The sequence below is a fragment of the Salvelinus namaycush genome, chromosome 1 (assembly GCF_016432855.1).
Source record: "Salvelinus namaycush isolate Seneca chromosome 1, SaNama_1.0, whole genome shotgun sequence".
NCBI lineage: Eukaryota > Metazoa > Chordata > Actinopteri > Salmoniformes > Salmonidae > Salvelinus > Salvelinus namaycush.
Window position 1 is genome coordinate 75,280,245 of NC_052307.1, and position 24,861 is coordinate 75,305,105.

At 41.2% G+C, this 24,861-nt stretch overlaps 1 protein-coding gene across 1 annotated transcript in view; it reads right to left on the reverse strand.

Annotated features, from left to right (window-relative positions):
- Positions 1-6,670: 6,670 nt before the first annotated feature.
- The window catches only part of LOC120056849 (neuronal acetylcholine receptor subunit alpha-7-like), a 34,882-nt gene continuing 16,691 nt past the window's right edge, over positions 6,671-24,861 (reverse strand). Inside the window, exons 5-9 of the mRNA XM_039005094.1 lie at positions 13,052-13,219; positions 12,092-12,286; positions 9,269-9,355; positions 8,663-8,772; positions 6,671-8,161 (exon numbers count right to left, since the gene is read on the reverse strand). Of these exons, the coding sequence (XP_038861022.1) occupies positions 7,628-8,161; positions 8,663-8,772; positions 9,269-9,355; positions 12,092-12,286; positions 13,052-13,219 (1,094 nt within the window). The 3' untranslated portion in view covers positions 6,671-7,627. The remainder of the gene's footprint in view (positions 8,162-8,662; positions 8,773-9,268; positions 9,356-12,091; positions 12,287-13,051; positions 13,220-24,861) is intronic.

Consider the following 24,861-nt stretch of genomic DNA (forward strand, 5'->3'; position numbering starts at 1 on the left):
TAGTCAGGATTCTAGCAGCCGTATTTAGCACTAACGGAAGTTTATTTAGTGCTTTATCCGGGTAGCCAGAAAATAGAGCATTGCAGTAGTCTAACCTAGAAGTAACAAAAGCATGGATACATTTTTCTGCATCATTTTTGGACAGAAAGTTTCTGATTTTTGCAATGTTACGTAGATGGAAAAAAGCTGTCCTTGAAACAGTCTTGACATGTTCGTCAAAAGAGAGATCAGGGTCCAGAGTAACGCCGAGGTCCTTCACAGTTTTATTTGAGACGACTGTACAACCCTCAAGATTAATTGTCAGATTCAACAGAAGATCTCTTTGTTTCTTGGGACCTAGAACAAGCATCTCTGTTTTGTCCGAGTTTAAAAGTAGAACGTTTGCAGCCATCCACTTCCTTATGTCTGAAACACAGGCTTCTAGCGAGGGCAATTTTGGGGCTTCACCATGTTTCATTGAAATGTACAGCTGTGTGTCATCTGCATAGCAGTGAAAGTTAACATTATGTTTTTGAATGACATCCCCAAGAGGTAAAATATATAGTGAAAACAATAGTGGTCCTAAAACGTAACCTTGAGGAACACCGAAATGTACAGTTGATTTGTCAGAGGACAAACCATTCACAGAGACAAACTGATATCTTTCCGACAGATAAGATCTAAACAAGGCCAGAACTTGTCCATGTAGACCAATTTGGGTTTCCAATCTCTCCAAAAGAATGTGTTGATCGATGGTATCAAAAGCAGCACTAAGGTCTAGGAGCACGAGGACAGATGCAGAGCCTCGGTCTGACGCCATTAAAAGGTAATTTACCACCTTCACAAGTGCAGTCTCAGTGCTATGATGGGGTCTAAAACCAGACTGAAGCATTTTGTATATATTGTTTGTCTTCAGGAAGGCAGTGAGCGACAGCTTTTTTATTTTGAGAGAGGAATGGAAGATTCGATATAGGCCGATAGTTTTTTTTAATTTTCTGGGTCAAGGTTTGGCTTTTTCAAAAGAGGCTTTATTACTGCCACTTTTAGTGAGTTTGGTACACATCCGGTGGATAGAGAGACGTTTATTATGTTCAACATAGGAGGGCCAAGCACAGGAAGCAGCTCTTTCAGTAGTTTAGTTGGAATAGGGTCCAGTATGCAGCTTGAAGGTTTAGAGGCCATGATTATTTTCATCATTGTGTCAAGAGATATAATACTAAAACACTTGAGTGTCTCCCTTGATCCTAGGTCCTGGCAGAGTTGTGCAGACTCAGGACAACTGAGCTTTGGAGAAATACGCAGATTTGAAGAGGAGTCCATAATTTATTTTCTAATGATCATGATCTTTTCCTCAAAGTTCATGAATTTATTACTGCTGAAGTGAAAGCCATCCTCTCTTGGGGAATGCTGATTTTTAGTTAGCTTTGCGACAGTATCAAAAATAAATTTCGGATTGTTCCTATTTTCCTCAATTAAGTTGGAAAAATAGGATGATCGAGCATCAGTGAGCTCTTCGATACTGCACGGTACTGTCTTTCCAAGCTAGTCGGAAGACTTCCAGTTTGGTGTGGCGCCATTTCCATTCCAATTTTCTGGAAGCTTGGAAGTATTTTCTGTATACCAGGGAGCTAGTTTCTTATGACAAATGTTTTTAGTTTTTAGGGGTGCAACTACATCTAGGGTATTGCGCAAGGTTAAATTAAGTTCCTCAGTTGGGTGGTTGACTGATTTTTGTCCTCTGACGTCCTTGGGTAGGCAGAGGGAGTCTGGAAGGGCATCAAGGAATCTTTGGGTTGTCTGAGAATTTATAGCACAACTTTTGATGCTCCTTTGGTTGAGGTCTGAGCAGATCATTTTTGCAATTGCAAACGTAATAAAATGGTGGTCCGATAGTCCAGGATTATGAGGAAAAACATTAAGATCCACAACATTTATTCCATGGGACAAAACTAGGTCCAGAGTATGACTGTGGCAGTGAGTAGGTCCAGAGACATGTTGGACAAAACCCACTGAGTCGATGATGGCGCCGAAAGCCTTTTGGAGTGGGTCTGTGGACTTTTCCATGTGAATATTAAAGTCACCAAAAATTTGAATATTATCTGCTATGACTACAAGGTCCGATAGGAATTCAGGGAACTCAGTGAGGAACGCTATAAAAAGTGATTGAGTAGTGTCACGCCCTGACCATAGTTTGCGTTGTATGTTTCTATGTTTTGTTTGGTCAGGGTGTGATATGAGTGGGCATTCTATGTTGTATGTCTAGTTTGTCTGTTTCTATGTGTTTGGCCTGATATGGTTCTCAATCAGAGGCAGGTGTTAGTCGTTGTCTCTGATTGGGAGCCATATTTAGGTAGCCTGTTTTGTCATTGTGGGTTGTGGGTGATTGTTCCTGTTCCGGGACTGTTTTGTCTTCGTTCGTTTGTCGGTTTATTGTTCTTTGTTCAAGTATCCTTATTAAAATGGATACTTACCACGCTGCACCTTGGTCCTCCTCTCTTTTGCCTAACGACGAGCGTTACAAGTAGGCTGCATAGATTTCATGACTAGAAGCTCAAAAGACGAAAACGTCATTTTTTTTTTGTGAATTTAAATTTGCTATCGTAAATGTTAGCAACACCCGCTTTAGCGGGATGCACGGGGGATATGGTCACTAGTGTAACCAGGATGCACGGGGGATATGATCACTAGTGTAACCAGGAGGTGAGGCCTCATTTAACACAGTAAATTCATCATGCTTAAGCTGTTTGTCAGGCCAATCACATCAAGATTATGATCAGTGATTAGTTCATTGACTATAACTGCCTTTGAAGTGAGGGATAACATTAAGTAGCCCTATTTTGAGTTAACCGTAGAACATCAAATAGCCACAAAATGTAATTTAAAAAATCAGTAGTTAAAAATGTTCATACAGTAAGTAACTAGGCCTATATAAATGCCCTAATCAGAAAGATTTTTTCAGAAGTTTGTCAGTCGTAGACCCACCTAGGCCTCAATCTGAAATCAATAGACAAAATTTCAACTTCATCATTGTACTTGCAGGGAGAATAAAACTTTATAGGCACGTCATTGTTATATAGTAGATACCAAATACTCTTTACAATGCCTTTTATGGGCCTGTAACAGCTGTTGGAAGGAGAGGACCAAGGTGCAGTGTGGTACATGTCCATATTTATTAAATGAACACTGAAATAACAAAGATAACGACCGAAACAGTTCTGGCTGATGCAGACACACAACAGAAAACAACTACCCACAAAACACAGGTGGGATGAGGCTACCTAAGTATGGTTCTCAATCAGAGACAACGATAGACAGCTGCCTCTGATTGAGAACCACACTGGCCAAACACATAGAAATATAAAACATAGAACAAAAACATAGAATGCCCACCCCAACTCACGCCCTGACCAAACCAAAATAGAGACATAACAAAGGAACTAAGGTCAGGGCGTGACAGGGCCATAGTTCCAGTACCTCAAGTCTGATTTGTTCAACATTATACTGCCAGTATGATTATGGAAAGGGTTGCCAAAATACTAAGTGGAATATGCCTTTCCATTACTGCAGCATTAAATTATCCAGTGCTCAAATGCTCTTTTGATAACAAAGATTTATTTAAGAAATGGGTGTCGGTGGTTTGTCACACTCAGCAAATATTTAGCACAATCCACTTAGTTTCCTTCTTAGCATAATGGCTCTGTTGAATGAGCTCCAAGTGAAATCTTGACTATCTGCCGTGCTTGACTTGGACTGAAATAGGTGTCAGTACTAATGTTGGGTGCCGGTACTGTTTATATTTAGGTGCAAGAGCTCCACAATACCTTTAGGCTAATACTCTATTAGAGGAACAGGAGCTCCACAATACCTTTAGGCTAATACTCTATTAGAGGAACAGGAGCTCCACAATACCTTTAGGCTAATATTCTATTAGAGGAACAGGAGCTCCACAATACCTTTAGGCTAATATTCTATTAGAGGAACAGGAGCTCCACAATACCTTTAGGCTAATATTCTATTAGAGGAACAGGAGCTCCACAATACCTTTAGGCTAATACTCTATTAGAGGAACAGGAGCTCCACAATACCTTTAGGCTAATATTCTATTAGAGGAACAGGAGCTCCACAATACCTTTAGGCTAATACTCTATTAGAGGAACAGGAGCTCCACAATACCTTTAGGCTAATACTCTATTAGAGGAACAGGAGCTCCACAATACCTTTAGGCTAATATTCTATTAGAGGAACAGGAGCTCCACAATACCTTTAGGCTAATACTCTATTAGAGGAACAGGAGCTCCACAATACCTTTAGGCTAATATTCTATTAGAGGAACAGGAGCTCCACAATACCTTTAGGCTAATATTCTATTAGAGGAACAGGAGCTCCACAATACCTTTAGGCTAATATTCTATTAGAGGAACAGGAGCTCCACAATACCTTTAGGCTAATATTCTATTAGAGGAACAGGAGCTCCACAATACCTTTAGGCTAATATTCTATTAGAGGAACAGGAGCTCCACAATACCTTTAGGCTAATATTCTATTAGAGGAACAGGAGCTCCACAATACCTTTAGGCTAATATTCTATTAGAGGAACAGGAGCTCCACAATACCTTTAGGCTAATATTCTATTAGAGGAACAGGAGCTCCACAATACCTTTAGGCTAATATTCTATTAGAGGAACAGGAGCTCCACAATACCTTTAGGCTAATATTCTATTAGAGGAACAGGAGCTCCACAATACCTTTAGGCTAATATTCTATTAGAGGAACAGGAGCTCCACAATACCTTTAGGCTAATACTCTATTAGAGGAACAGGAGCTCCACAATACCTTTAGGCTAATATTCTATTAGAGGAACAGGAGCTCCACAATACTTTTGAGATAATATTCTATAAGAGGAACAGGAGCTCCACAATACTTTTAGGCTAATATTCTATTAGAGGAACAGGATCTCCACAATACTTTTAGGCTAATATTCTATTAGAGGAACAGGAGCTCCACAATACTTTTGAGATAATATTCTATTAGAGGAACAGGAGCTCCACAATACTTTTGAGATAATATTCTATTAGAGGAACAGGAGCTCCACAATACTTTTGAGATAATATTCTATAAGAGGAACAGGAGCTCCACAATACTTTTAGGCTAATATTCTATTAGAGGAACAGGATCTCCACAATACTTTTGAGATAATATTCTATAAGAGGAACAGGAGCTCCACAATACTTTTAGGCTAATATTCTATTAGAGGAACAGGATCTCCACAATACTTTTGAGATAATATTCTATAAGAGGAACAGGATCTCCACAATACTTTTGAGATAATATTCTATAAGAGGAACAGGATCTCCACAATACTTTTGAGATAATATTCTATAAGAGGAACAGGAGCTACACAGTACTTTTGAGATAATATTCTATAAGAGGAACAGGATCTCCACAATACTTTTGAGATAATATTCTATAAGAGGAACAGGAGCTACACAGTACTTTTGAGATAATATTCTATAAGAGGAACAGGAGCTCCACAGTACTTTTGAGATAATATTCTATAAGAGGAACAGGAGCTCCACAGTACTTTTGAGATAATATTCTATAAGAGGAACAGGAGCTCCACAGTACTTTTGAGATAATATTCTATAAGAGGAACAGGAGCTCCACAGTACTTTTGAGATAATATTCTATTAGAGGAACAGGATCTCCACAATACTTTTGAGATAATATTCTATAAGAGGAACAGGAGCTCCACAGTACTTTTGAGATAATATTCTATAAGAGGAACAGGAGCTCCACAGTACTTTTGAGATAATATTCTATAAGAGGAACAGGAGCTCCACAGTACTTTTGAGATAATATTCTATAAGAGGAACAGGAGCTCCACAGTACTTTTGAGATAATATTCTATAAGAGGAACAGGAGCTCCACAGTACTTTTGAGATAATATTCTATAAGAGGAACAGGAGCTCCACAGTAGAACAATGTAGGTGCCGGTCCTCAGCTCCGGTGAGCTCCTGCCCAAGTCAAGCACTGACTATCTGACAAAGGTGGTTTATATGTAATAAATAGTGTGCTGCTGGCTTCACATGACATCCCAATGTTGTAAACAATGACATTTAAGAGCTCTATTTCAGAATCATTATGCTTAGTCTGATTCTTAAAATGGATTGCAATAGAAAATAACACAACAGCCTTATAGCTATATGTTGCCATCCTATATACTGCACAAAGTAGATTGCCAACAGCTGTATCTATTCATAATCATAACATTGTAATATTAGCCTAAAATGGGAGATCAAGTCATTATAAAGTAAATTGTATATCTTACTGATCATTATTTCTGCTCTTGAATACCCATTAAAGCAATGACTACATTTCTGAGGGATCACCATATCAGGTTTGCTCTTGCTGTTTGAAGACAACATGGACATTATATGTTATGTAGGTGATACTGTAATAAAGTGTATGCTCTTATTGATGAACTGAAGTGCTGAAAGTATAGCAATATTAACTGTAATATACTGCGTAAATATCCCACTTTACACATACTTAGTAAATGATAATGAAACTGTAATTAAATCAAGATACATTGTAGTTCACATCTAGAAAAATACATTTATTAGTGAGAGTCCACAAAACATACTGTATGTGGCACAGATACTTGATAATAGAATAAAAGATGGCGCTTCAATCAAAACGGGTTCAATTCCATTCATGTGTTTTAGAGAGGAAGTATGCACTGACATCAGTCCTCAAATTCCATTCATGTGTTTTAGAGAGGAAGTATGCACTGACATCAGTCCTCAAATTCCATGAACAGCATCTACAGTAAAACTGTAAAAAAACAAACACAAAAAACAAGTGGTAACAAACACTTTAGTGAGAATGTCATGAATGGAGGCCACCTGGTCTTAGAGCATTTCATATTATTATTTACGTAAATCCAAGACACTGTCTTATGTAACCATACCAAACATAACATATACTAATTTGATTATATTTACTATGTTACGTCTAGTCTATGAGACCAGGCTGATGGAGGACATGCTGCACCTGTTACAAATCTTCTAGGGATGCTTTCTAAGCCCAAGCACTACGACGTATTGAAATGATCAGTAAATAAACAAAAAGGCAATTAAATCAATTTTTTTTTTTTTTTTTAAATGTACAGGTGCAAACATAATGCTGATGGAGTATTGTGTTTTGTTCTTGTAGACATAATGATGATGATGCAATAAAGTTGCCGAAACTCAAAAAGGTGTTTTTGTGATGGATATTTTCAAATCACAGAAAACTACACACTACATATCACCACACGCTCTACAAACACAAAACCAACAATAACTTTGACAGAAACCTTGAACCCAAAGGTATCCATCAATTTTTCTTTACACCACATAAGAGAAAACGTTTGAAACGTTATAAAGGGTAGCCAATAAGCAATTACTCAAGTGGACAAAAACACATTGGATTCAATTGAAGTAACCTTGGTATTTATAAAGCTATACAAGGCATGGCTATTAACTCTTCTGTGTTGGTTGGCTGTAACATCTAAGGCCTAGATTCCTTTAAGCCAGTTACATACAACACGATTTTCCATAAGATTTCAAAAACAATGTAGTGTATTGCATGTGAACGTTTCAAGCACTCAGGTAAAGAAGTCTTTGGAAATGGCTTCCACAAAGTTAGGTGCCGACATGAGGATACCGATGGTGCAGAGGATGGTGAAGAGAGAGAAGGCCATGAGACAGAGCCGGTCGATCACTGACGCCGCAAACTTCCACTCGTTGCACACCAACTCATCCTCATCTTGGTCGCGGAAACGCTTGGCGATGTAGCGCACCTCATCCAGGATCTTGGCCAGATCGGGCTCCAGGCTCCCCGCCGAAGAGGTGGGCCGCGTGGGCAAGAGCACCTCGTCCTCCCTCCCACCACACACCAGACGGCCGCACAGCACCCCGGAGTCGGGGGAGGTGGCAGCTGTAGCGTAGTGCATGCTCTCCAGGCCGATGTAGAGCATGTTGCCGTTGGTGGAGTGGGGGGCTGAGGCGCTGGCGTTCAGGTCCAGGCTGGTGAGGCTCCCACGGGGATGCTTGTTGTGGCAGGCCGGGCGTACACGGTCCTCACCGGGCCGCTTCATACGCAGGAACCAGGCGCACCAGTTGAGCAGAATCACCCGAGTCTTCACACAATCAGAAAGTAAAACCAGAATGAATGTACTGTGCACAGCAGTGTACTGACTGGAGATACTAAGAGATAGAATATGAAACTTTTACTCAAATCCTCCCAGCATGATTCATTTGAATGAGGTGTTCTGACACTCAGTGGTCAGTGGTGACGATCGCATGGCAACAGTGTTCCCTGGCCCTTCACGCTATCATGGCTGCCTAATCCTCCCCTGCTTCTAATTGTCCAAATGTCTTCCTCAGCCCTCCACTATGATAGCCAATGTTCTAGCACAAAATGGCTGCTGGGCATCACTCAGATTGGTGCTACACATTGTCAGTGAATGACTTCCCCCTTCCCAGGCAAAGGGTTTTGAGACCTATTATAAAGCACTCTACCACTGAAAGGCTTTCTTTGGCAGAATCACAACAATGGGAGTCCGGATGTAGAAATAGTGAGTAAGTAATAAGATTTCATTGTAATTTCAGGTTATGGGTTTGTGTAAAAATACACTCACCCACTTAGGCATCTTGCTTCCATCAGGATCGTGATGGTGATATTGTAAGACCAGAACCGTAGCGATCACAGAGAGACCCACAATGACCATGGTGGTGGCAAAGTACTGAGCTACAATACAGAGAGCAAGAGAGAAAGAGAGAGAGAGAGAGAGAGAGAGAGAGAGAGAGAGAGAGAGAGAGAGAGAGAGAGAGAGAGAGAGAGAGAGAGAGAGAGAGAGAGAGAGAGAGAGAGAGAGAGAGAGAGAGAGAGAAAGAGAGAGAAAGAGAGAGAAAGAGAGGACGGAGAGGAAGAGAGATGAATGTGGACAGAGGACTAGTGGCTAAATGACAGAACTCCCTATACCAGGAGTTATTGAAATGGGCATCATTTTATCTCAATGAGGGGTGCTCATTTGTCACTCTTCCGAATCAATATTCTTCAGGTTGAGAAATAGCCCCCCACACAATTGAGTTTGATAAATACAGAGATTAGGAATTTACACTAAGTCACTTCCAAGCCTCCAATAGCTCTTCCTCTCCTGAAGATGATGAAATTATACTGCTGGCCTTTTCAAAATGGCAGCCATTACAATTGTAATTTCCAATTTAAAAATAGACAATCTTACCGATTAGAGGTACTGAGTCAGAGGTTGCAGGCATGATCTCTGCAACCAGCAACATGAAGACGGTCAGTGAGAGCAGCACTGTTATCCCTGGAACGAAACGTAAATTAGTTAGCACTCAGGAAGGGGTTAATGTAGTCTGTGTGATTAACAGTATGGTTATTTTGGAATGTGAAATAATCCTTAAAATTATATTAAACAGACATTACACATTTTAATAAACACCATTTTACACATAGGCCTACCATTATTTTGCACATTTCTGAGTCGTTGTTTTTTTAACAAAATGGCTTGCTATGAATACCAATCTATAATTTATTCCGGTGGAATCATCTGCTGTATTGTGTCACATTGCAGCATAATATCCCTGTGTACCCAATGGGTTGAACTGGATTTCACCAAGGTATATTGAGTGGCATTGTGTTTCTGCATTTCACTGTGCTCAGTTCTATTGTTTATCCCATCCATGTAATCAAACACTATTCTGTTTTATTATTATGCTAATTTACACAGTCTTCCGTTTCCTGCTTTTTTCAGAATCCAGTGCTGCTTCACTGGGTTTTAGTCTACAATGACAGAGGGATCTGAAATAGCAACATCTACTAGTATGGTTCATCATCATACTGCCTTGAGGCTTACAGGGTTCGAGTGGAAATGTGGGAACGACATCAAACACCTGTGGGTGGAGATTTAAGACAATCCCCCCTGAAGCTTGCTAACGAGCTGGCTGGGTCTCTAAGCCACTGAATTCCAGACATAGAAGGGGGCTGAATATCTCTAAGTGATTAGGTGTCAATTCCTGGGTATCTCAAAGCACACTGGCTCACCTTCCACTCGCTAGGAACTTCTCTTCTGTGTGTTCCTGACAATAACCATAGCAACAGTTACTTTTCCCAAATGTCAAACTTGTCAGCCAGGTAACAAACTGCCAGCCAGGTAACAACTCAGTAAATAAGGTGCTTGGTAGCTAAATTATTTCAATCTTAGACAAATAGTAGCCATATATCCTCAGTAGGTCCTCTGCAGCTCAGTTAGTAGAACACAGTCCTCTGCAGCTCAGTTAGTAGAGCATGGCGCTTGCAACACAAGGATATTATATTGGGTTTGATTCTCGGCACCACCCATACGTAAACCATCTATGTACGCATGACTGTAAATCGCTTTGGATGAGAAAGCATCTGCTGAATGGCATATAGGTTATCAATTGACACATTACAAAAGGGAAATGTTGAAAATATCCCCATCGAATCCGCCCAGAGTCTGAGCATGTCTGAACTAAGAAAATAAAACAAATAAGACAAAAAACTAAAGACAGTAGAAATATAATTATAAACGGCCGTGACTCACTCGATGCGTTCTCAGATTGAAGCACAATTCTCCTCTCTAAATAAAAATCAGCCAGGCATGTCTAAAATAAGACTTAAACTGAGCAGACAGCTCGCTGATTTAATTTCCGACAGCTATTGATCGTAGAGGCTTGACCTGTGACTCACTGTCAGGGATGTCAGTTATGTCCCAAATAGAACCCTTTTACCCATAGGGCTCTGGTCAAAAGGAGTGCACCATTAAGGGAATAGGGTTCCATTTGAGACACAAGAAATTGTTGGCAGGTGTGTTCACTGCACACCCAAGGACCATAAAGACAACAGCAGTGTTGACCCTGCCTGGATATTCATGTCTCTCTTTCCCCGGATCAACAGTCCCTGTCTCTGTTCAAGTCAGCCACCGCAGTTTCCTCAGAAGGAACTGAAGCTGAATACGTCTTCTGTTGTGCATTGATCACTTCTAAAAAGGCTGACAGATAATGGTGTTGGTTGGTTGATACAGTAAGTCTTGATCATAAAGGCAGAGGGTGTTTTGTGATGGTCACACTTTCAACTAAGTTTGATTCATAAATCTTTCATGTTGCATAGTGTGTAAATACTGTACTAAAAACAACACGGCAGCATTAAATCATATACATTACAGCAAGATGTTTTTCTTCTTCGTTTGAAGTTTGACTGACTACATCAAACACATTTCCTGCTTTCCCCGTCACCCCTCTAGACACCCAAACAGCTGCCACACACACACACAGCTCTTTTGGAGAAACACTGGGTTAATTAAGGAAACCATCTCCATTGCAGGATCCTAATCTTTCCAACGAGACGTGTAGACATACATAAATCGCCCGGCATGCCTTGATGCCTTATACAGCTCGAAGCCAACAGTCAGCACTCAGCCAGGATCTGAGAGATGGAAATGGGATTTTCAATATGATTCTCTTAGCACTGAATGATAAATCAGAGTAATCTGGAGACTGAAGCCTGACTTCTGAGAGGTGCATAAGAATTTGCTTGATGACCAACTGCTGGAGCTTTTCATGAATATTTTTTCCAGTTGCTGGTTTCCCTCAGTGTGGATTGAGTGAATACTGAGTTATAAACTCATAATAATAATAATAATAATAATAATAATGCATTACCTTGTGAGAAGTATAGGGTGTCTTGCCTGGCATGTAGGTTGATCCTAGCTTGAAATATACGCTTAATTGCCACACAAATCTCCCATTGACATCAATGAATATCATGTTTGTACATTCATTTTAGAATTTGTCACAATGAGAACTCCTTAGATGACAACCCCACACCCCTAGTTACAGTTGTTGATTTAATAACCTATTTATGTTTAATGTCCAATAGTAGTAATCCACCCAACCATCCATCCATCCAATACCCACCCACCCACCCACCCACCAACCCACGGAGCTGACCCACCCACCCACCAACCCACCCACCCACCAACCCACGGAGCTGACCCACCCACCCACCCACCCACGGAGCTGACCTAGTGATATCTTCTCCCCAGAGTCTGCAGGCAGCAGGAAGACGAGCAGGGCCAAGGTGGAGATGAGAACACATGGGATGAGGAGGTTGAGGCCATAGTAGAGGGTACGTCTACGCATCACCACAGTAAAGGTTACGTCAGGGTAAGGCTCCTTACAACAGTCGTAGAAGCGCTCGTTTCTGCGCCCCGGCACCTCTGTATCATACACCAGGAAGACAACAATATAGGAAGTCAATTACAGTTTGAGGACTCAATTTGGGCTGTACTGAAATGATTTGCAGTAATGGCTGTATTCTTTCCCCAGGCAAATGAATGGTGTTTCACAATAAGGAAACTTTTGTAAGTTAAGGATGTTGGGAGTTTGACCCTGAATCAAATGGTCCTGTTAGTTTTCATCAGTTCCCCATTACAGTAATAGTGTCTGCCATTTTTCTTTATAAGCAGTCCAACATGCAAGAAAAACTATATTCAAAGGAGTAAAGCCTACCACTGGCTGCCAGCACTGGGATGGCATTTCATTAGAAGCCCTCTCTTGGAAATACATTAGTCAATTTGCCAGGGATTCCGTCGAAGCCAATTTCACTAAAGATCTGTACTGCTGAGGAAAAGCCTTTAAAAAGAATTCTCCTATTTTATTTAAATGTGATCAATCATACATACAGGATCTAGCTTTTATAGTTTGACCATCGAGTTTGAAAGTTAAACTCAAAATTTAAAAATAATAGTCTGGGTATTTGCGAGTTTTCCCAAACTTCCATGCTTGTTCAAAACAGTTATTGTAATAATTTTATGTAATATTGTAATTTAGACACTTTTATCCAAAATACATACTGTAAGAAGAATATCGGTATATGGCCCATACAGGACTGGCAGCACAGTCTTCCAAACAACCTTGCCATCAGAACCCAGGTTTTGTGGTGACAATATCTTGTCCAATACTGGCCAGCCACTAACTCTTACCCACTAGGTCCCACTCTCCATTGGGGATGTAACCTGTGATATCTGCCTCAATCATCTGTAGGTCCAGAGACCAGCCCCCATAGGTCCAAGAGCCAAATTTCAGGTCACACCTCTGGAGATCAAAGGGAAACCAGCGCACATCAATGTAGCAGGTGCTCTTGAAGATGCCTGTGTTGGAACATGAAGAGGAGAGAGGAGAGAAACATGAGGAGAGAAAGAGAGGGAGATAAATGGGAGGGTTGGAGAGAGAGAGAGAGAGAGGGAGAAACAAAAGTTAGAGCTAGAGAGATAATTTTCAGAGGGTATAAAGATATGAAAGACAGAGTCCTATACACCACAACAACAGTGAAGACAGTCCTATACACCACAACAGTCCTATACACCACAACAACAGTCCTATACACCATATCAACAGTAAAGACAGAGTCATATACACCACAACAACAGTAAAGACAGTCCTATACACCACAACAGTCCTATACACCACAACAACAGTCCTATACACCATATCAACAGTAAAGACAGTCCTATACACCACAACAACAGTAAAGACAGTCCTATACACCACAACAGTCCTATACACCACAACAACAGTAAACAACAGTCCTATACACCACAACAACAATCTATACACCACAACAGTAAACAACAGTCCTATACACCACAACAACAGTAAAGACAGTCCTATACACCACAACAACAGTAAAGACAGTCCTATACACCACAACAACAGTAAAGACAGTCCTATACACCACAACAGTCCTATACACCACAACAACAGTAAAGACAGTCCTATACACCACAACAACAGTAAAGACAGTCCTATACACCACAACAACAGTAAAGACAATCCTATACACCACAACAACAGTAAAGACAGTCTTACTGTATACACCACAACAACAGTAAAGACAGTCCTATACACCACAACAACAGTAAAGACAGTCCTATACACCACAACAACAGTAAAGACAGTCCCATACACCACAACAACAGTAAAGACAGTCCTATACACAACAACAACAGTCCTATACACCACAACAACAGTAAAGACAGTCCCATACACCACAACAACAGTAAATACAGTCCCATACATCACAACAACATTAAAGACAGTCCTATACACCACAACAACAGTAAAGACAGTCCTATACACCACAACAACAGTAAAGACAGTCCTATATACCACAACAACAGTCCTATACACCACAACAACAGTAAAGACAGTCCTATACACCATATCAACAGTAAAGACAGAGTCATATACACCACAACAACAGTAAAGACAGTCCTATACACCACAACAACAGTCCTATACACCACAACAACAGTAAAGACAGTCCTATACACCACAACAACAGTAAAGACAGTCCCATACACCACAACAACAGTAAATACAGTCCCATACATCACAACAACAGTAAAGACAGTCCTATACACCACAACAACAGTAAAGACAGTCCTATATACCACAACAACAGTCCTATACACCACAACAACAGTAAAGACAGTCCTATACACCACAACAACAGTAAAGACAGTCCCATACACCACAACAACAGTAAATACAGTCCCATACATCACAACAACAGTAAAGACAGTCCTATACACCACAACAACAGTAAAGACAGTCCTATACACCACAACAACAGTAAAGACAGTCCTATACACCACAACAGAGAACTCAAATCAGAAAAATAGGAATGAGTGCCCAGTAATACATCATGAGAAAGACAGGCATAAAACATCTTCATCTTTATTGAAGAAAACTATTAGAGGATAAGAAGACAACTCTCTGGCGGGAGACAAAGGCCATAAAAGAGAAGGCAGTGCAAAATGGTTTTCCATTTTACATGCAATGGAGACCGGCCCACGAAGACAAACGCCCGAAAATGTAATTTGGTTCTGAACACTGATCTTCTCTACACCGTTTCTGCCTGCCTCTTCACTCATACCGCTCAACCATTGTGGTCTTACCCGATGGCTTTCTTGTGCAGTAAAGCATTGATAAAGCTTTGTGCCATAATGGTTTGTCTGATTGAACAAGTGTTCATTTTGAAAAGTTAGGAAGCAATTTGTCCACAACGCCACTATCAATTCAGAGGACATCTAGTAATGGGCTATTTCCAGCCATATTGATTTGGATGCTGAGGTACAGACACCCAGTGTTGTCTTCCAGTAAGGGAAAAGTAAGAGGGAACAGAGCAGTAATCACCCACACTGACAGGATGAGGACGTACTCACATGGTAAACGCACGTACCTGTCTGTCTGTCTGTCTGTCTGTCTGTCTGTCTGTCTGTCTGTCTGTCTGTCTGTCTGTCTGTCTGTCTGTCTGTCTGTCTGTCTGTCTGTCTGTCTGTCTGTCTGTCTGTCTGTCTGTCTGTCTGTCTGTCTGTCTGTCTGTCTGTCTGTCTGTCTGTCTGTCTGTCTGTCTGTGTGTGTGTGTGTGTGTGTGTGTGTGTGTGTGTGTGTGTGTGTGTGTGTGTGTGTGTGTATCGGAGGAGCGGAGTTGATAAGCCAGTGTCATGGCTCTTTTGACGCTGTGTGTCTTGATAGTTTTGGTTCAGTAAGGGCTTGGTCAGACAGCACCTACTCTACAGTATATTAAGGGGCTTGGTCAGACAGCACCTACACTACAGTATATTAAGGGGCTTGGTCAGACAGCACCTACTCTACAGTATATTAAGGGGCTTGGTCAGACAGCACCTACTCTACAGTATATTAAGGAGCTTGGTCAGACAGCACCTACTCTACAGTATATTAAGGGGCTTGGTCAGACAGCACCTACTCTACAGTATATTAAGGGGCTTGGTCAGACAGCACCTACTCTACAGTATATTAAGGGCTTGGTCAGACAGCACCTACACTACAGTATATTAAGGGGCTTGGTCAGACAGCACCTACTCTACAGTATATTAAGGGGCTTGGTCAGACAGCACCTACTCTACAGTATATTAAGGGGCTTGTTCAGACAGCACCTACACTACAGTATATTAAGGGCTTGGTCAGACAGCACCTACACTACAGTATATTAAGGAGCTTGGTCAGACAGCACCTACACTACAGTATATTACGGGGCTTGGTCAGACAGCACCTACACTACAGTATATTAAGGGCTTGGTCAGACAGCACCTACTCTACAGTATATTATTAAGGGGCTTGGTCAGACAGCACCTACTCTACAGTATATTAAGGGCTTGGTCAGACAGCACCTACTCTACAGTATATTAAGGGCTTGGTCAGACAGCACCTACACTACAGTATATTAAGGGGCTTGGTCAGACAGCACCTACACTACAGTATATTACGGGGCTTGGTCAGACAGCACCTACACTACAGTATATTAAGGAGCTTGGTCAGACAGCACCTACACTACAGTATATTAAGGGCTTGGTCAGACAGCACCTACTCTACAGTATATTATTAAGGGGCTTGGTCAGACAGCACCTACACTACAGTATATTAAGGGGCTTGGTCAGACAGCACCTACTCTACAGTATATTAAGGGCTTGGTCAGACAGCACCTACACTACAGTATATTAAGGGGCTTGGTCAGACAGCACCTACACTACAGTATATTAAGGGGCTTGGTCAGACAGCACCTACTCTACAGTATATTATTAAGGGGCTTGGTCAGACAGCACCTACTCTACAGTATATTAAGGGCTTGGTCAGACAGAACCTACACTCAGAGCCGGGCGGCCCTATACGCTCACTACGCAAGTTGCGTAGGGCCCCACAAATTACGCAAGGGCCCCGCCTCCCCCTCGTGTCAATGATAACAACTTCGATGAGAGGATGAAGCAGAACTATCCTTCTGGTCACGAAAAGAGCGGGGAAAAAACACCATGTGAGTGAATTGCGGGAACAGCAATCAGGTAAACTTGTGTTCTCCCCTCTCCAAGTTTATCAGCAAATAACAGTAACGTTAAGTTGATGTGCTAGCTTGCAGTGCATCTCTCTCTAGTCTGTCTGTCTTGCTAACCTAGCTGGGCAGTGCATCTCTTGTTCTGTCTGTGTCTTGCTTGCTTGCTTGCCAGCCACTTCCAGGGCTGTTCTGTGACTTTGTGACTGACAAAAGTGAGAGTGAAATACAACTATTTATTACGTTTGATAAACGCCAACGGGCAACGGTGTTTATAAACTGCAGCTCGGAAAAGATAACCGCGTCGCGCGTGAACATGCGTTCATATGCGCGTGGACGAAATGAAACTCGCACTTTCCAGCAGCAACCTCTGTGGGGACCAGTCCAGACAATATATGGGCGTGATGGCACTCCTCATAGGTGCACATCATTTTAAAACAAGACAATGATTTTCTAGTCTCTCAATCAAGGTTTAGTTACAACTCTGGACTAATGCAAGATGGAAAGCAATGGATTGACATTGACTATTGATTTATATATTGGATTTAAAATGTTGATTAGCTGGGCGTACTGGGCAATATGGATGCACATCTCTCAGTAAATAATAACCATCAAGTATTCAGCCAAGCCATAGTATAAATAATATTTTATACTTGAAAATGTATAAAAGGAAATCTGGGAGCCAGTTTGAATGGGCCTGATGCAGCTGATAAAATAGTATTGTTATCTATAATTTACAGGTGCTGTGCTTAAGTTTGTCAGTAGAGGAGATGCTGGATCATCAGCCAGTACAAGCACAGACTCAGTTGATCCACATCCAGCCTCAGCCAGAACTAACACAGACCCAGTACATCCAGCCTCAGCCAGTACTAACACAGACCCAGTACATCCAGCCTCAGCCAGTACTAACACAGACCCAGTACATCCAGCCTCAGACAATACTAACACAGACCCAGTACAGCCAGCCTCAGACAGTACTAACACAGACCCAGTACAGCCAGCTTCAGCAAATACTAACACAGACCCAGTACATCCAGCTTCAGCAAATACTAACACAGATCCAGTACAGCCAGCTTCAGCAAATACTAACACAGACCCAGTACTGGCAGCTTCAGCAAATACTAACACAGACCCAGTACTGGCAGCTTCAGCAAATACTAACACAGACCCAGTACTGGCAGCTTCAGCAAGTACTAACACAGACCCAGTACTGGCAGCTTCAGCAAATACTAACACAGACCCAGTACTAGCAGCTTCAGCAAGTACTAACACAGACCCAGTACAGCCAGCTTCAGCAAATACTAACACAGACCCAGTACTAGCAGCTTCAGCAAGTACTAACACAGACCCAATACAGCTGGCTTCAGCAAATAATAACACAGACCCAATACAGCCATCTTCGGCAAATACTAACACAGACCCAGTACTGGCAGCTTCAGCAAGTACTAACACAGACCCAGTACAGCCAGCTTCAGCAAATACTAACACAGACCCAGTACAGCCGTCTTTGGCAAATACTAACACAGACCCAGTACTGGCAGCTTCAGCAAGTACTAACACAGACCCAGTACAGCCAGCTTCAGCAAATACTAACACAGACCCAGTACAGCCGTCTTCGGCAAATACTAACACAGACCCAGTACTGGCAGCTTCAGCAAGTACTAACACAGACCCAATACAGCCGGATTCAGCAAATACTAACACAGACCCAACACAGCCATCTTCGGCAAATACTAACACAGACCCAGTACTGGCAGCTTCAGCAAGTACTAACACAGACCCAGTACAGCCAGCTTCAGCAAGTACTAACACAGACCCAGGTGAAGTACAGGCAGCCTCAGCCAGTACTAACACAGACCCAGGTAAGTACAGGCAGCCTCAGCCAGTACTAACACAGACCCAGGTGAAGTACAGGCAGCCTCAGCCAGTACTAACACAGACCCAGATATAGTACAGGCAGCCTCAGCCAGTACTAACACAGACCCAGGTGAAGTACAGGCAGCCTCAGCCAGTACTAACACAGACCCAGGTGAAGTACAGGCAGCCTCAGCCAGTACTAACACAGACCCAGGTGAAGTACAGGCAGCCTCAGCCAGTACTAACACAGACCCAGGTGAAGTACAGGCAGCCTCAGCCAGTACTAACACAGACCCAGGTGAAGTACAGGCAGCCTCAGCCAGTACTAACACAGACCCAGGTGAAGTACAGGCAGCCTCAGCCAGTACTAACACAGACCCAGGTGAAGTACAGGCAGCCTCAGCCAGTACTAACACAGACCCAGGTGAAGTACAGGCAGCCTCAGCCAGTACTAACACAGACCCAGGTGAAGTACAGGCAGCCTCAGCCAGTACTAACATAGACCCAGGTGAAGTACAGGCAGCCTCAGCCAGTACTAACACAGACCCAGGTGAAGTACAGGCAGCCTCAGCCAGTACTAACATAGACCCAGGTGAAGTACAGGCAGCCTCAGCCAGTACTAACACAGACCCAGGTGAAGTACAGGCAGCCTCAGCCAGTACTAACACAGACCCAGGTGAAGTACAGGCAGCCTCAGCCAGTACTAACACAGACCCAGGTGAAGTACAGGCAGCCTCAGCCAGTACTAACACAGACCCAGGTGAAGTACAGTAGTTGAAACACTCAACCAGGTGAAAACCAAATATGGAGTGTTGCTGAACTTCAGCACTGCCTCTCAGATGTCCAGTAAATCTTTAAAGGCTCACTGCATGGACGTTGAAAACACTCTAACCTTCAGAGATGACTGTGACATCAGTGGAATGGATCTGGCACACGAGATTCAGAATTGATCTGATCTGCCATCAGACAAGATGACTGCCTTTGAGCTGCTTTCCTTTCTCTGTGAGAAAAACCTGGAGGAACTCTGTCCTAACCTTTTCAAAATGAAAGCTCATCAAAAGCTACCTGAGGTCTTCCATGTCACAGGAACGTTTGAGTGGTCTGGCCATCATGAGTAGAAATCATGATGTGGTGAAACGCATGTCTTATGATGACATCATTGATGATTTTGCCTCAAGAAAGTGCAGAAGAGGAATATTTTGATGGTAAGATTTTAATTCAAACATTCAAATGTTTACACACATAGTAACATTTAAGATTGTATAGCAGAGGTGCATTTGTGTAAATGACTTCTTAACTAACTATGTGACATACTTTCTCAATATCTTCCAGACAGTCCAGACAGACTGGTGCCCATAAATGATAATGAAAATGCCCAGGCTGTAGAGGGAACCAAAGTTAATCACATAGCTGTATACAGTTGAAGTCGGAAGTTTACATACACCTTAGCCAAATACATTTAATTTTCACAATTCCTGACATTTAATCCTAGTAAAAATCCCCTGTCTTAGGTCAGTTAGGATCACCATTTTGTTTTAAGAATTTAAAATGTCAGAATGATAGTAGAGAGAATGATTTATTTCAGCTTGTATTTCTTTCATCACATTCCCAGTGGGTCAGAAGTTTACATACACTCAATTAGTATTTGGTAGCATTGTTTAACTTGGGTCAAACATTTTGGGTAGCCTTCCACAAGCTTCCCACAATAAGTTGGGTGAATTTTGGCCCATTCCTTTGGATGGGCCAACTTTGGAAGTATGCTTGGGGTCATTGTCCATTTTGAAGACCCATTTGCGACCAAGCTTTAACTTCCTGGCTGATGTCTTGAGATGTTGCTTCAATATGTCCACATAATTTTCCTCCTTCATGATGCCATCTATTTTGTGAAATATCTTTGTCCCCATGTGCAGTTGCAAACCCTAGTCTGGCTTTTTTATGGCAGTTTTGGAGCAGTGGCTTCTTCCTTCCTGAGCGGCCTTTCAGGTTATGTCGATATAGGACTCGTTTTACTGTGGATATAGATACATTTGTACCTGTTTCCTCCAGCATCTTCACAGGGTCCTTTGCTGTTGTTCTGGGATTGATTTGCACTTTTTGCACAAAAGTACGTTCATCTCTAGGAGACAGAACTCGTCTCCAACCTGAACGGTATGACGGCTGCGTGGTCCCATGGTGTTTATACTTGCGTACTATTGTTTATACCGATGAACGTGGTATCTTCAGGCATTTGGAAATTGCTCCCAAGGATGAATCAGGCTTGTGGAGGTCTACAATTTTTTTTCTGAGGTCTTGGCTGATTTCTTTTGATTTTCAAATGATGTCAAGCTAAGAGGCACTGAGTTTGAAGGTAGGCCTTGAAATACATCCACAGGTACACCTCCAATTGACTCAAATTATGTCAATTAGCCTATCAGAAGCTTCTAAAGCCATGCCATCGTTTTCTGGAATTTTCCAAGCTGTTTAAAGACACAGTCAACTTGGTGTATGTAAACTTCTGACCCACTGGAATTGTGATACATTGAATTATATGTGAAATAATCTGTCTGTAAACAAATGTTAGAAAAATGACTTGTGTCATGCACAAAGTAGATGTCCTAACCGACTTGCCAAAACTATAGTTTGTTACCAAGAAATTTGTGGAGTGGTTGAAAAACTAGTTTTAATGACTACAACCTAAGTGTATGTAAACCTTCGACTTCAACTGTGGGTTTAATTTTACTATTTTGAGACATATAGCTGCAGCCATAGCCTATAGGCTTATGTTTACATTGTATAGACAAAGCTAATTGTATAATATTGTGAGGACTGGACTAATTACCAAACAGCAGAGCCAAAGCTCAGTGTTATATTTTGTTATTTTCCATATTTTCTATTTTCTACAATTTCTTATTTATGTTAATGTTAGTATTCACTTAAGATTCTATAGAAAATATTATATTAAATAAATAATGCTTGTTATTACCTCTGTCTGTTCTGTATAGGTCTACTTATTCTTAGACTGACAGATGGAGCAAACTGTTTTAAAGGAGGCAGGATTGTAGTGGGAGCACTAAGGTGTCAGGTGTGACAATGGTAAATGGTTTACATGTTCTCACGGGTCAGGTAGGAGGGCCCCTTAGCAGAATGTTGATTAGGGCCCCAGGGAGGACAGGACCGGCTCTGCCTACACTACAGTATATTAAGGGCTTGGTCAGACTTCACTTACACTACAGTATCTTCCCACTTCCCAGATCTCTGACAAAAACAGAGGGAACCAATCTCAATCCTACGCATGTTATTATACAGAATGAACAGAGCCAATCTCATTCCTACACATGTTATTATACAGAATGAACAGAGCCAATCTCATTCCTACACATGTTATTATACAGAATGAACAGAGCCAATCTCATTCCTACACATGTTATTATACAGAATGAACAGAGCCAATCTCATTCCTACACATGTTATTATACAGAATGAACAGAGCCAATCTCAATCCTACACATGTTAATATACAGAATGAACAGAGCCAATCTCATTCCTACACATGTTATTATACAGAATGAACAGAGCCAATCTCATTCCTACACATGTTATTATACAGAATGAACAGAGCCAATCTCATTCCTACACATGTTAATATACAGAATGAACAGAGCCAATCTCATTCCTACACATGTTATTATACAGAATCAACAGAGCCAATCTCATTCCTACACATGTTATTCTACAGAATGAACAGAGCCAATCACAATCCTACACATGTTATTCTACAGAATGAACAGAGCCAATCTCAATCCTACACATGTTAATATACAGAATGAACAGAGCCAATCTCAATCCTACACATGTTATTATACAGAATGAATAGAGCCAATCTCATTCCTACACATGTTATTATACAGAATGAACAGAGCCAATCTCATTCCTACACATGTTATTCTACAGAATGAACAGAGCCAATCTTATGAACCAAGCAGCACTGATGTGGAATTCAAATGTAGAATGCATTTGAAACACATCACAAATTAACATCAATGCAATGGAGGAAACACTCGATGGATACGAAGTAATCCAATTAATAGTTTGTTAGGGAATCAGACTGTCGGCCAAAGTAAAACAGAAACTGAAAAAGACTTGTACTTATTGTGTTGTTGTCTGAAGACAAAATAAGAATGACAGTGTTGAAGATTGTAGCAACTGAAAAAAATCTACTCCACACCCAACCACAGTTAAAAAGGTAGTTTAAAGGCCCAGTGCAGTCAAAAACGTGATTTCCTGTGTTTTATATATATTTCCCCTCTATGAGGTTGGAATAATACTGTGAAATTGTGAAAATTATGATAATGCCCAGTTGTTTTCAGAAGAGCTGTTTAAAAATACATTTCAGCCTGTTTTGGTGTTATGGAGTTTTGGCCTGCCTGGTGACATCACCAGGCAGTGAATTAGTTAATAGACCAATCAGAAAGAGAGTTCCAAACCTCTCTGCCAATAACAGCTAGTTTTCAGTTGTCCCCTCCCCACTCAGACCACTACCAGACAGTCCTAGCTGAATTCTTGCTTGAGAAATCTTGCTTGAGAAGCCATTTTTGTTTCTTTTTGACCAGTTTAATTGAAAACTATCACAGTAAGTTACTTAATTGTTACAAAGAAATAATTTGATAGAGATAAAAACATCTGCATCGGACCTTTAACATTGTGTTTTCACACCCACAGCTCCTTGGTAGAATGTTGCAATTCTATATGAGAAGATTCTACCACCTACTGTTCTCTTTGATATCTTCAGGGACTATGGCTGTGTCTCGAATGGCACCCTATTCCCTACATGTGATGTTGGCTTAGTCAAAAGTAGTGCATGTGAACTACATAGGGAATAGGGTGCTGTTTGGGACGTACCATGATGACCTGCATCCTGATTGACTGAAGGGAAGTTACAGGAGGATTGTCGGGTCTCTTGGGTGGGAGAAAAAAAAACATGGACAAGCTAGAAAAGTAACAAATAAATTGATTTAATCTGCAGTGAAGTGGGGCTAAAACTGGAGTGGTCTTGTATTGGTTGGAATGAAAGACACAGCATTCTAATTATCTTCTTCCTCTTCTTCTTCGTAATCCTTCTTACTATTATTATTCTGCACCAATTTCAGGCTCCCAGAAGTGTAGAAATGGACAGATAATAATAGGGCAAGATTTAAGTAGTGTATTTTGTGATAATACAAAGACATGTATTTCAAAGTAATATTTCTCAACTGACAGAATGGTGCTAAATCTGCTTAGTGCGGATATCAAATGTCCAAAAATATTAGATTGGGCTAACTGGGTTCATTTCACTTACAGTATAAGTACTGTATAAAAATCCCACTCAACCAAAATCAATTGCATTTCTTTCTCACGCTGGGTTAAATGTTGAGAATGGTTTATTGTCATATCTGGACACATCTTTAAAAGCAGCAATCAGCAGTTGAAACGATAACAAAGCAAACTCCCTGCCACTGTTTCACTAAAAAGCTGAGGGATGGGGCTAGAGAAATGCAACCACTCAAATTCATATACAGAGCTATAGATGCAAGGACTGACCAGCCATGATATCAAAATTATAGTTTAAACCATGTTTCGAGGCTATAGAGTGTTTGTTTACAAACATTGGAATAAAACAAACGTATATTTTGGGTTACAATGGGGTACGACAGTTGAACTAAGCTCATGGGGCATTTATAAGTTATATTCTTAAATAATCAATAGGTACATTTATTTCATAAGTCCAAAAATGGATGTAGCTACTGCAGATTGCCCCTTTAAAGAACAGATGGTCAATTGAACATAGTGGTAGAGCTTTCAGAATCATCTGATATCAAAGATGAAATTGGATTATGGTTCTGGGATGTTAGACGAAACAATAAATAAAGTGCTTTGAAAGCCCAAACATCCTTCCTACCGCGATATTGATCTAATGACTGACTGTGCATTTGGCTTGTGCAGTGGAGGTCAGATAGTCCAAGCAAGACTAGCCTCACTGTGGCTTCATCTTCCCTGAAACCTGACATTAACTCAAGGTAACTGAAACGAGTAGAGTGAATGCAAAAATCCTTCCTTACCCCAGGATACTTC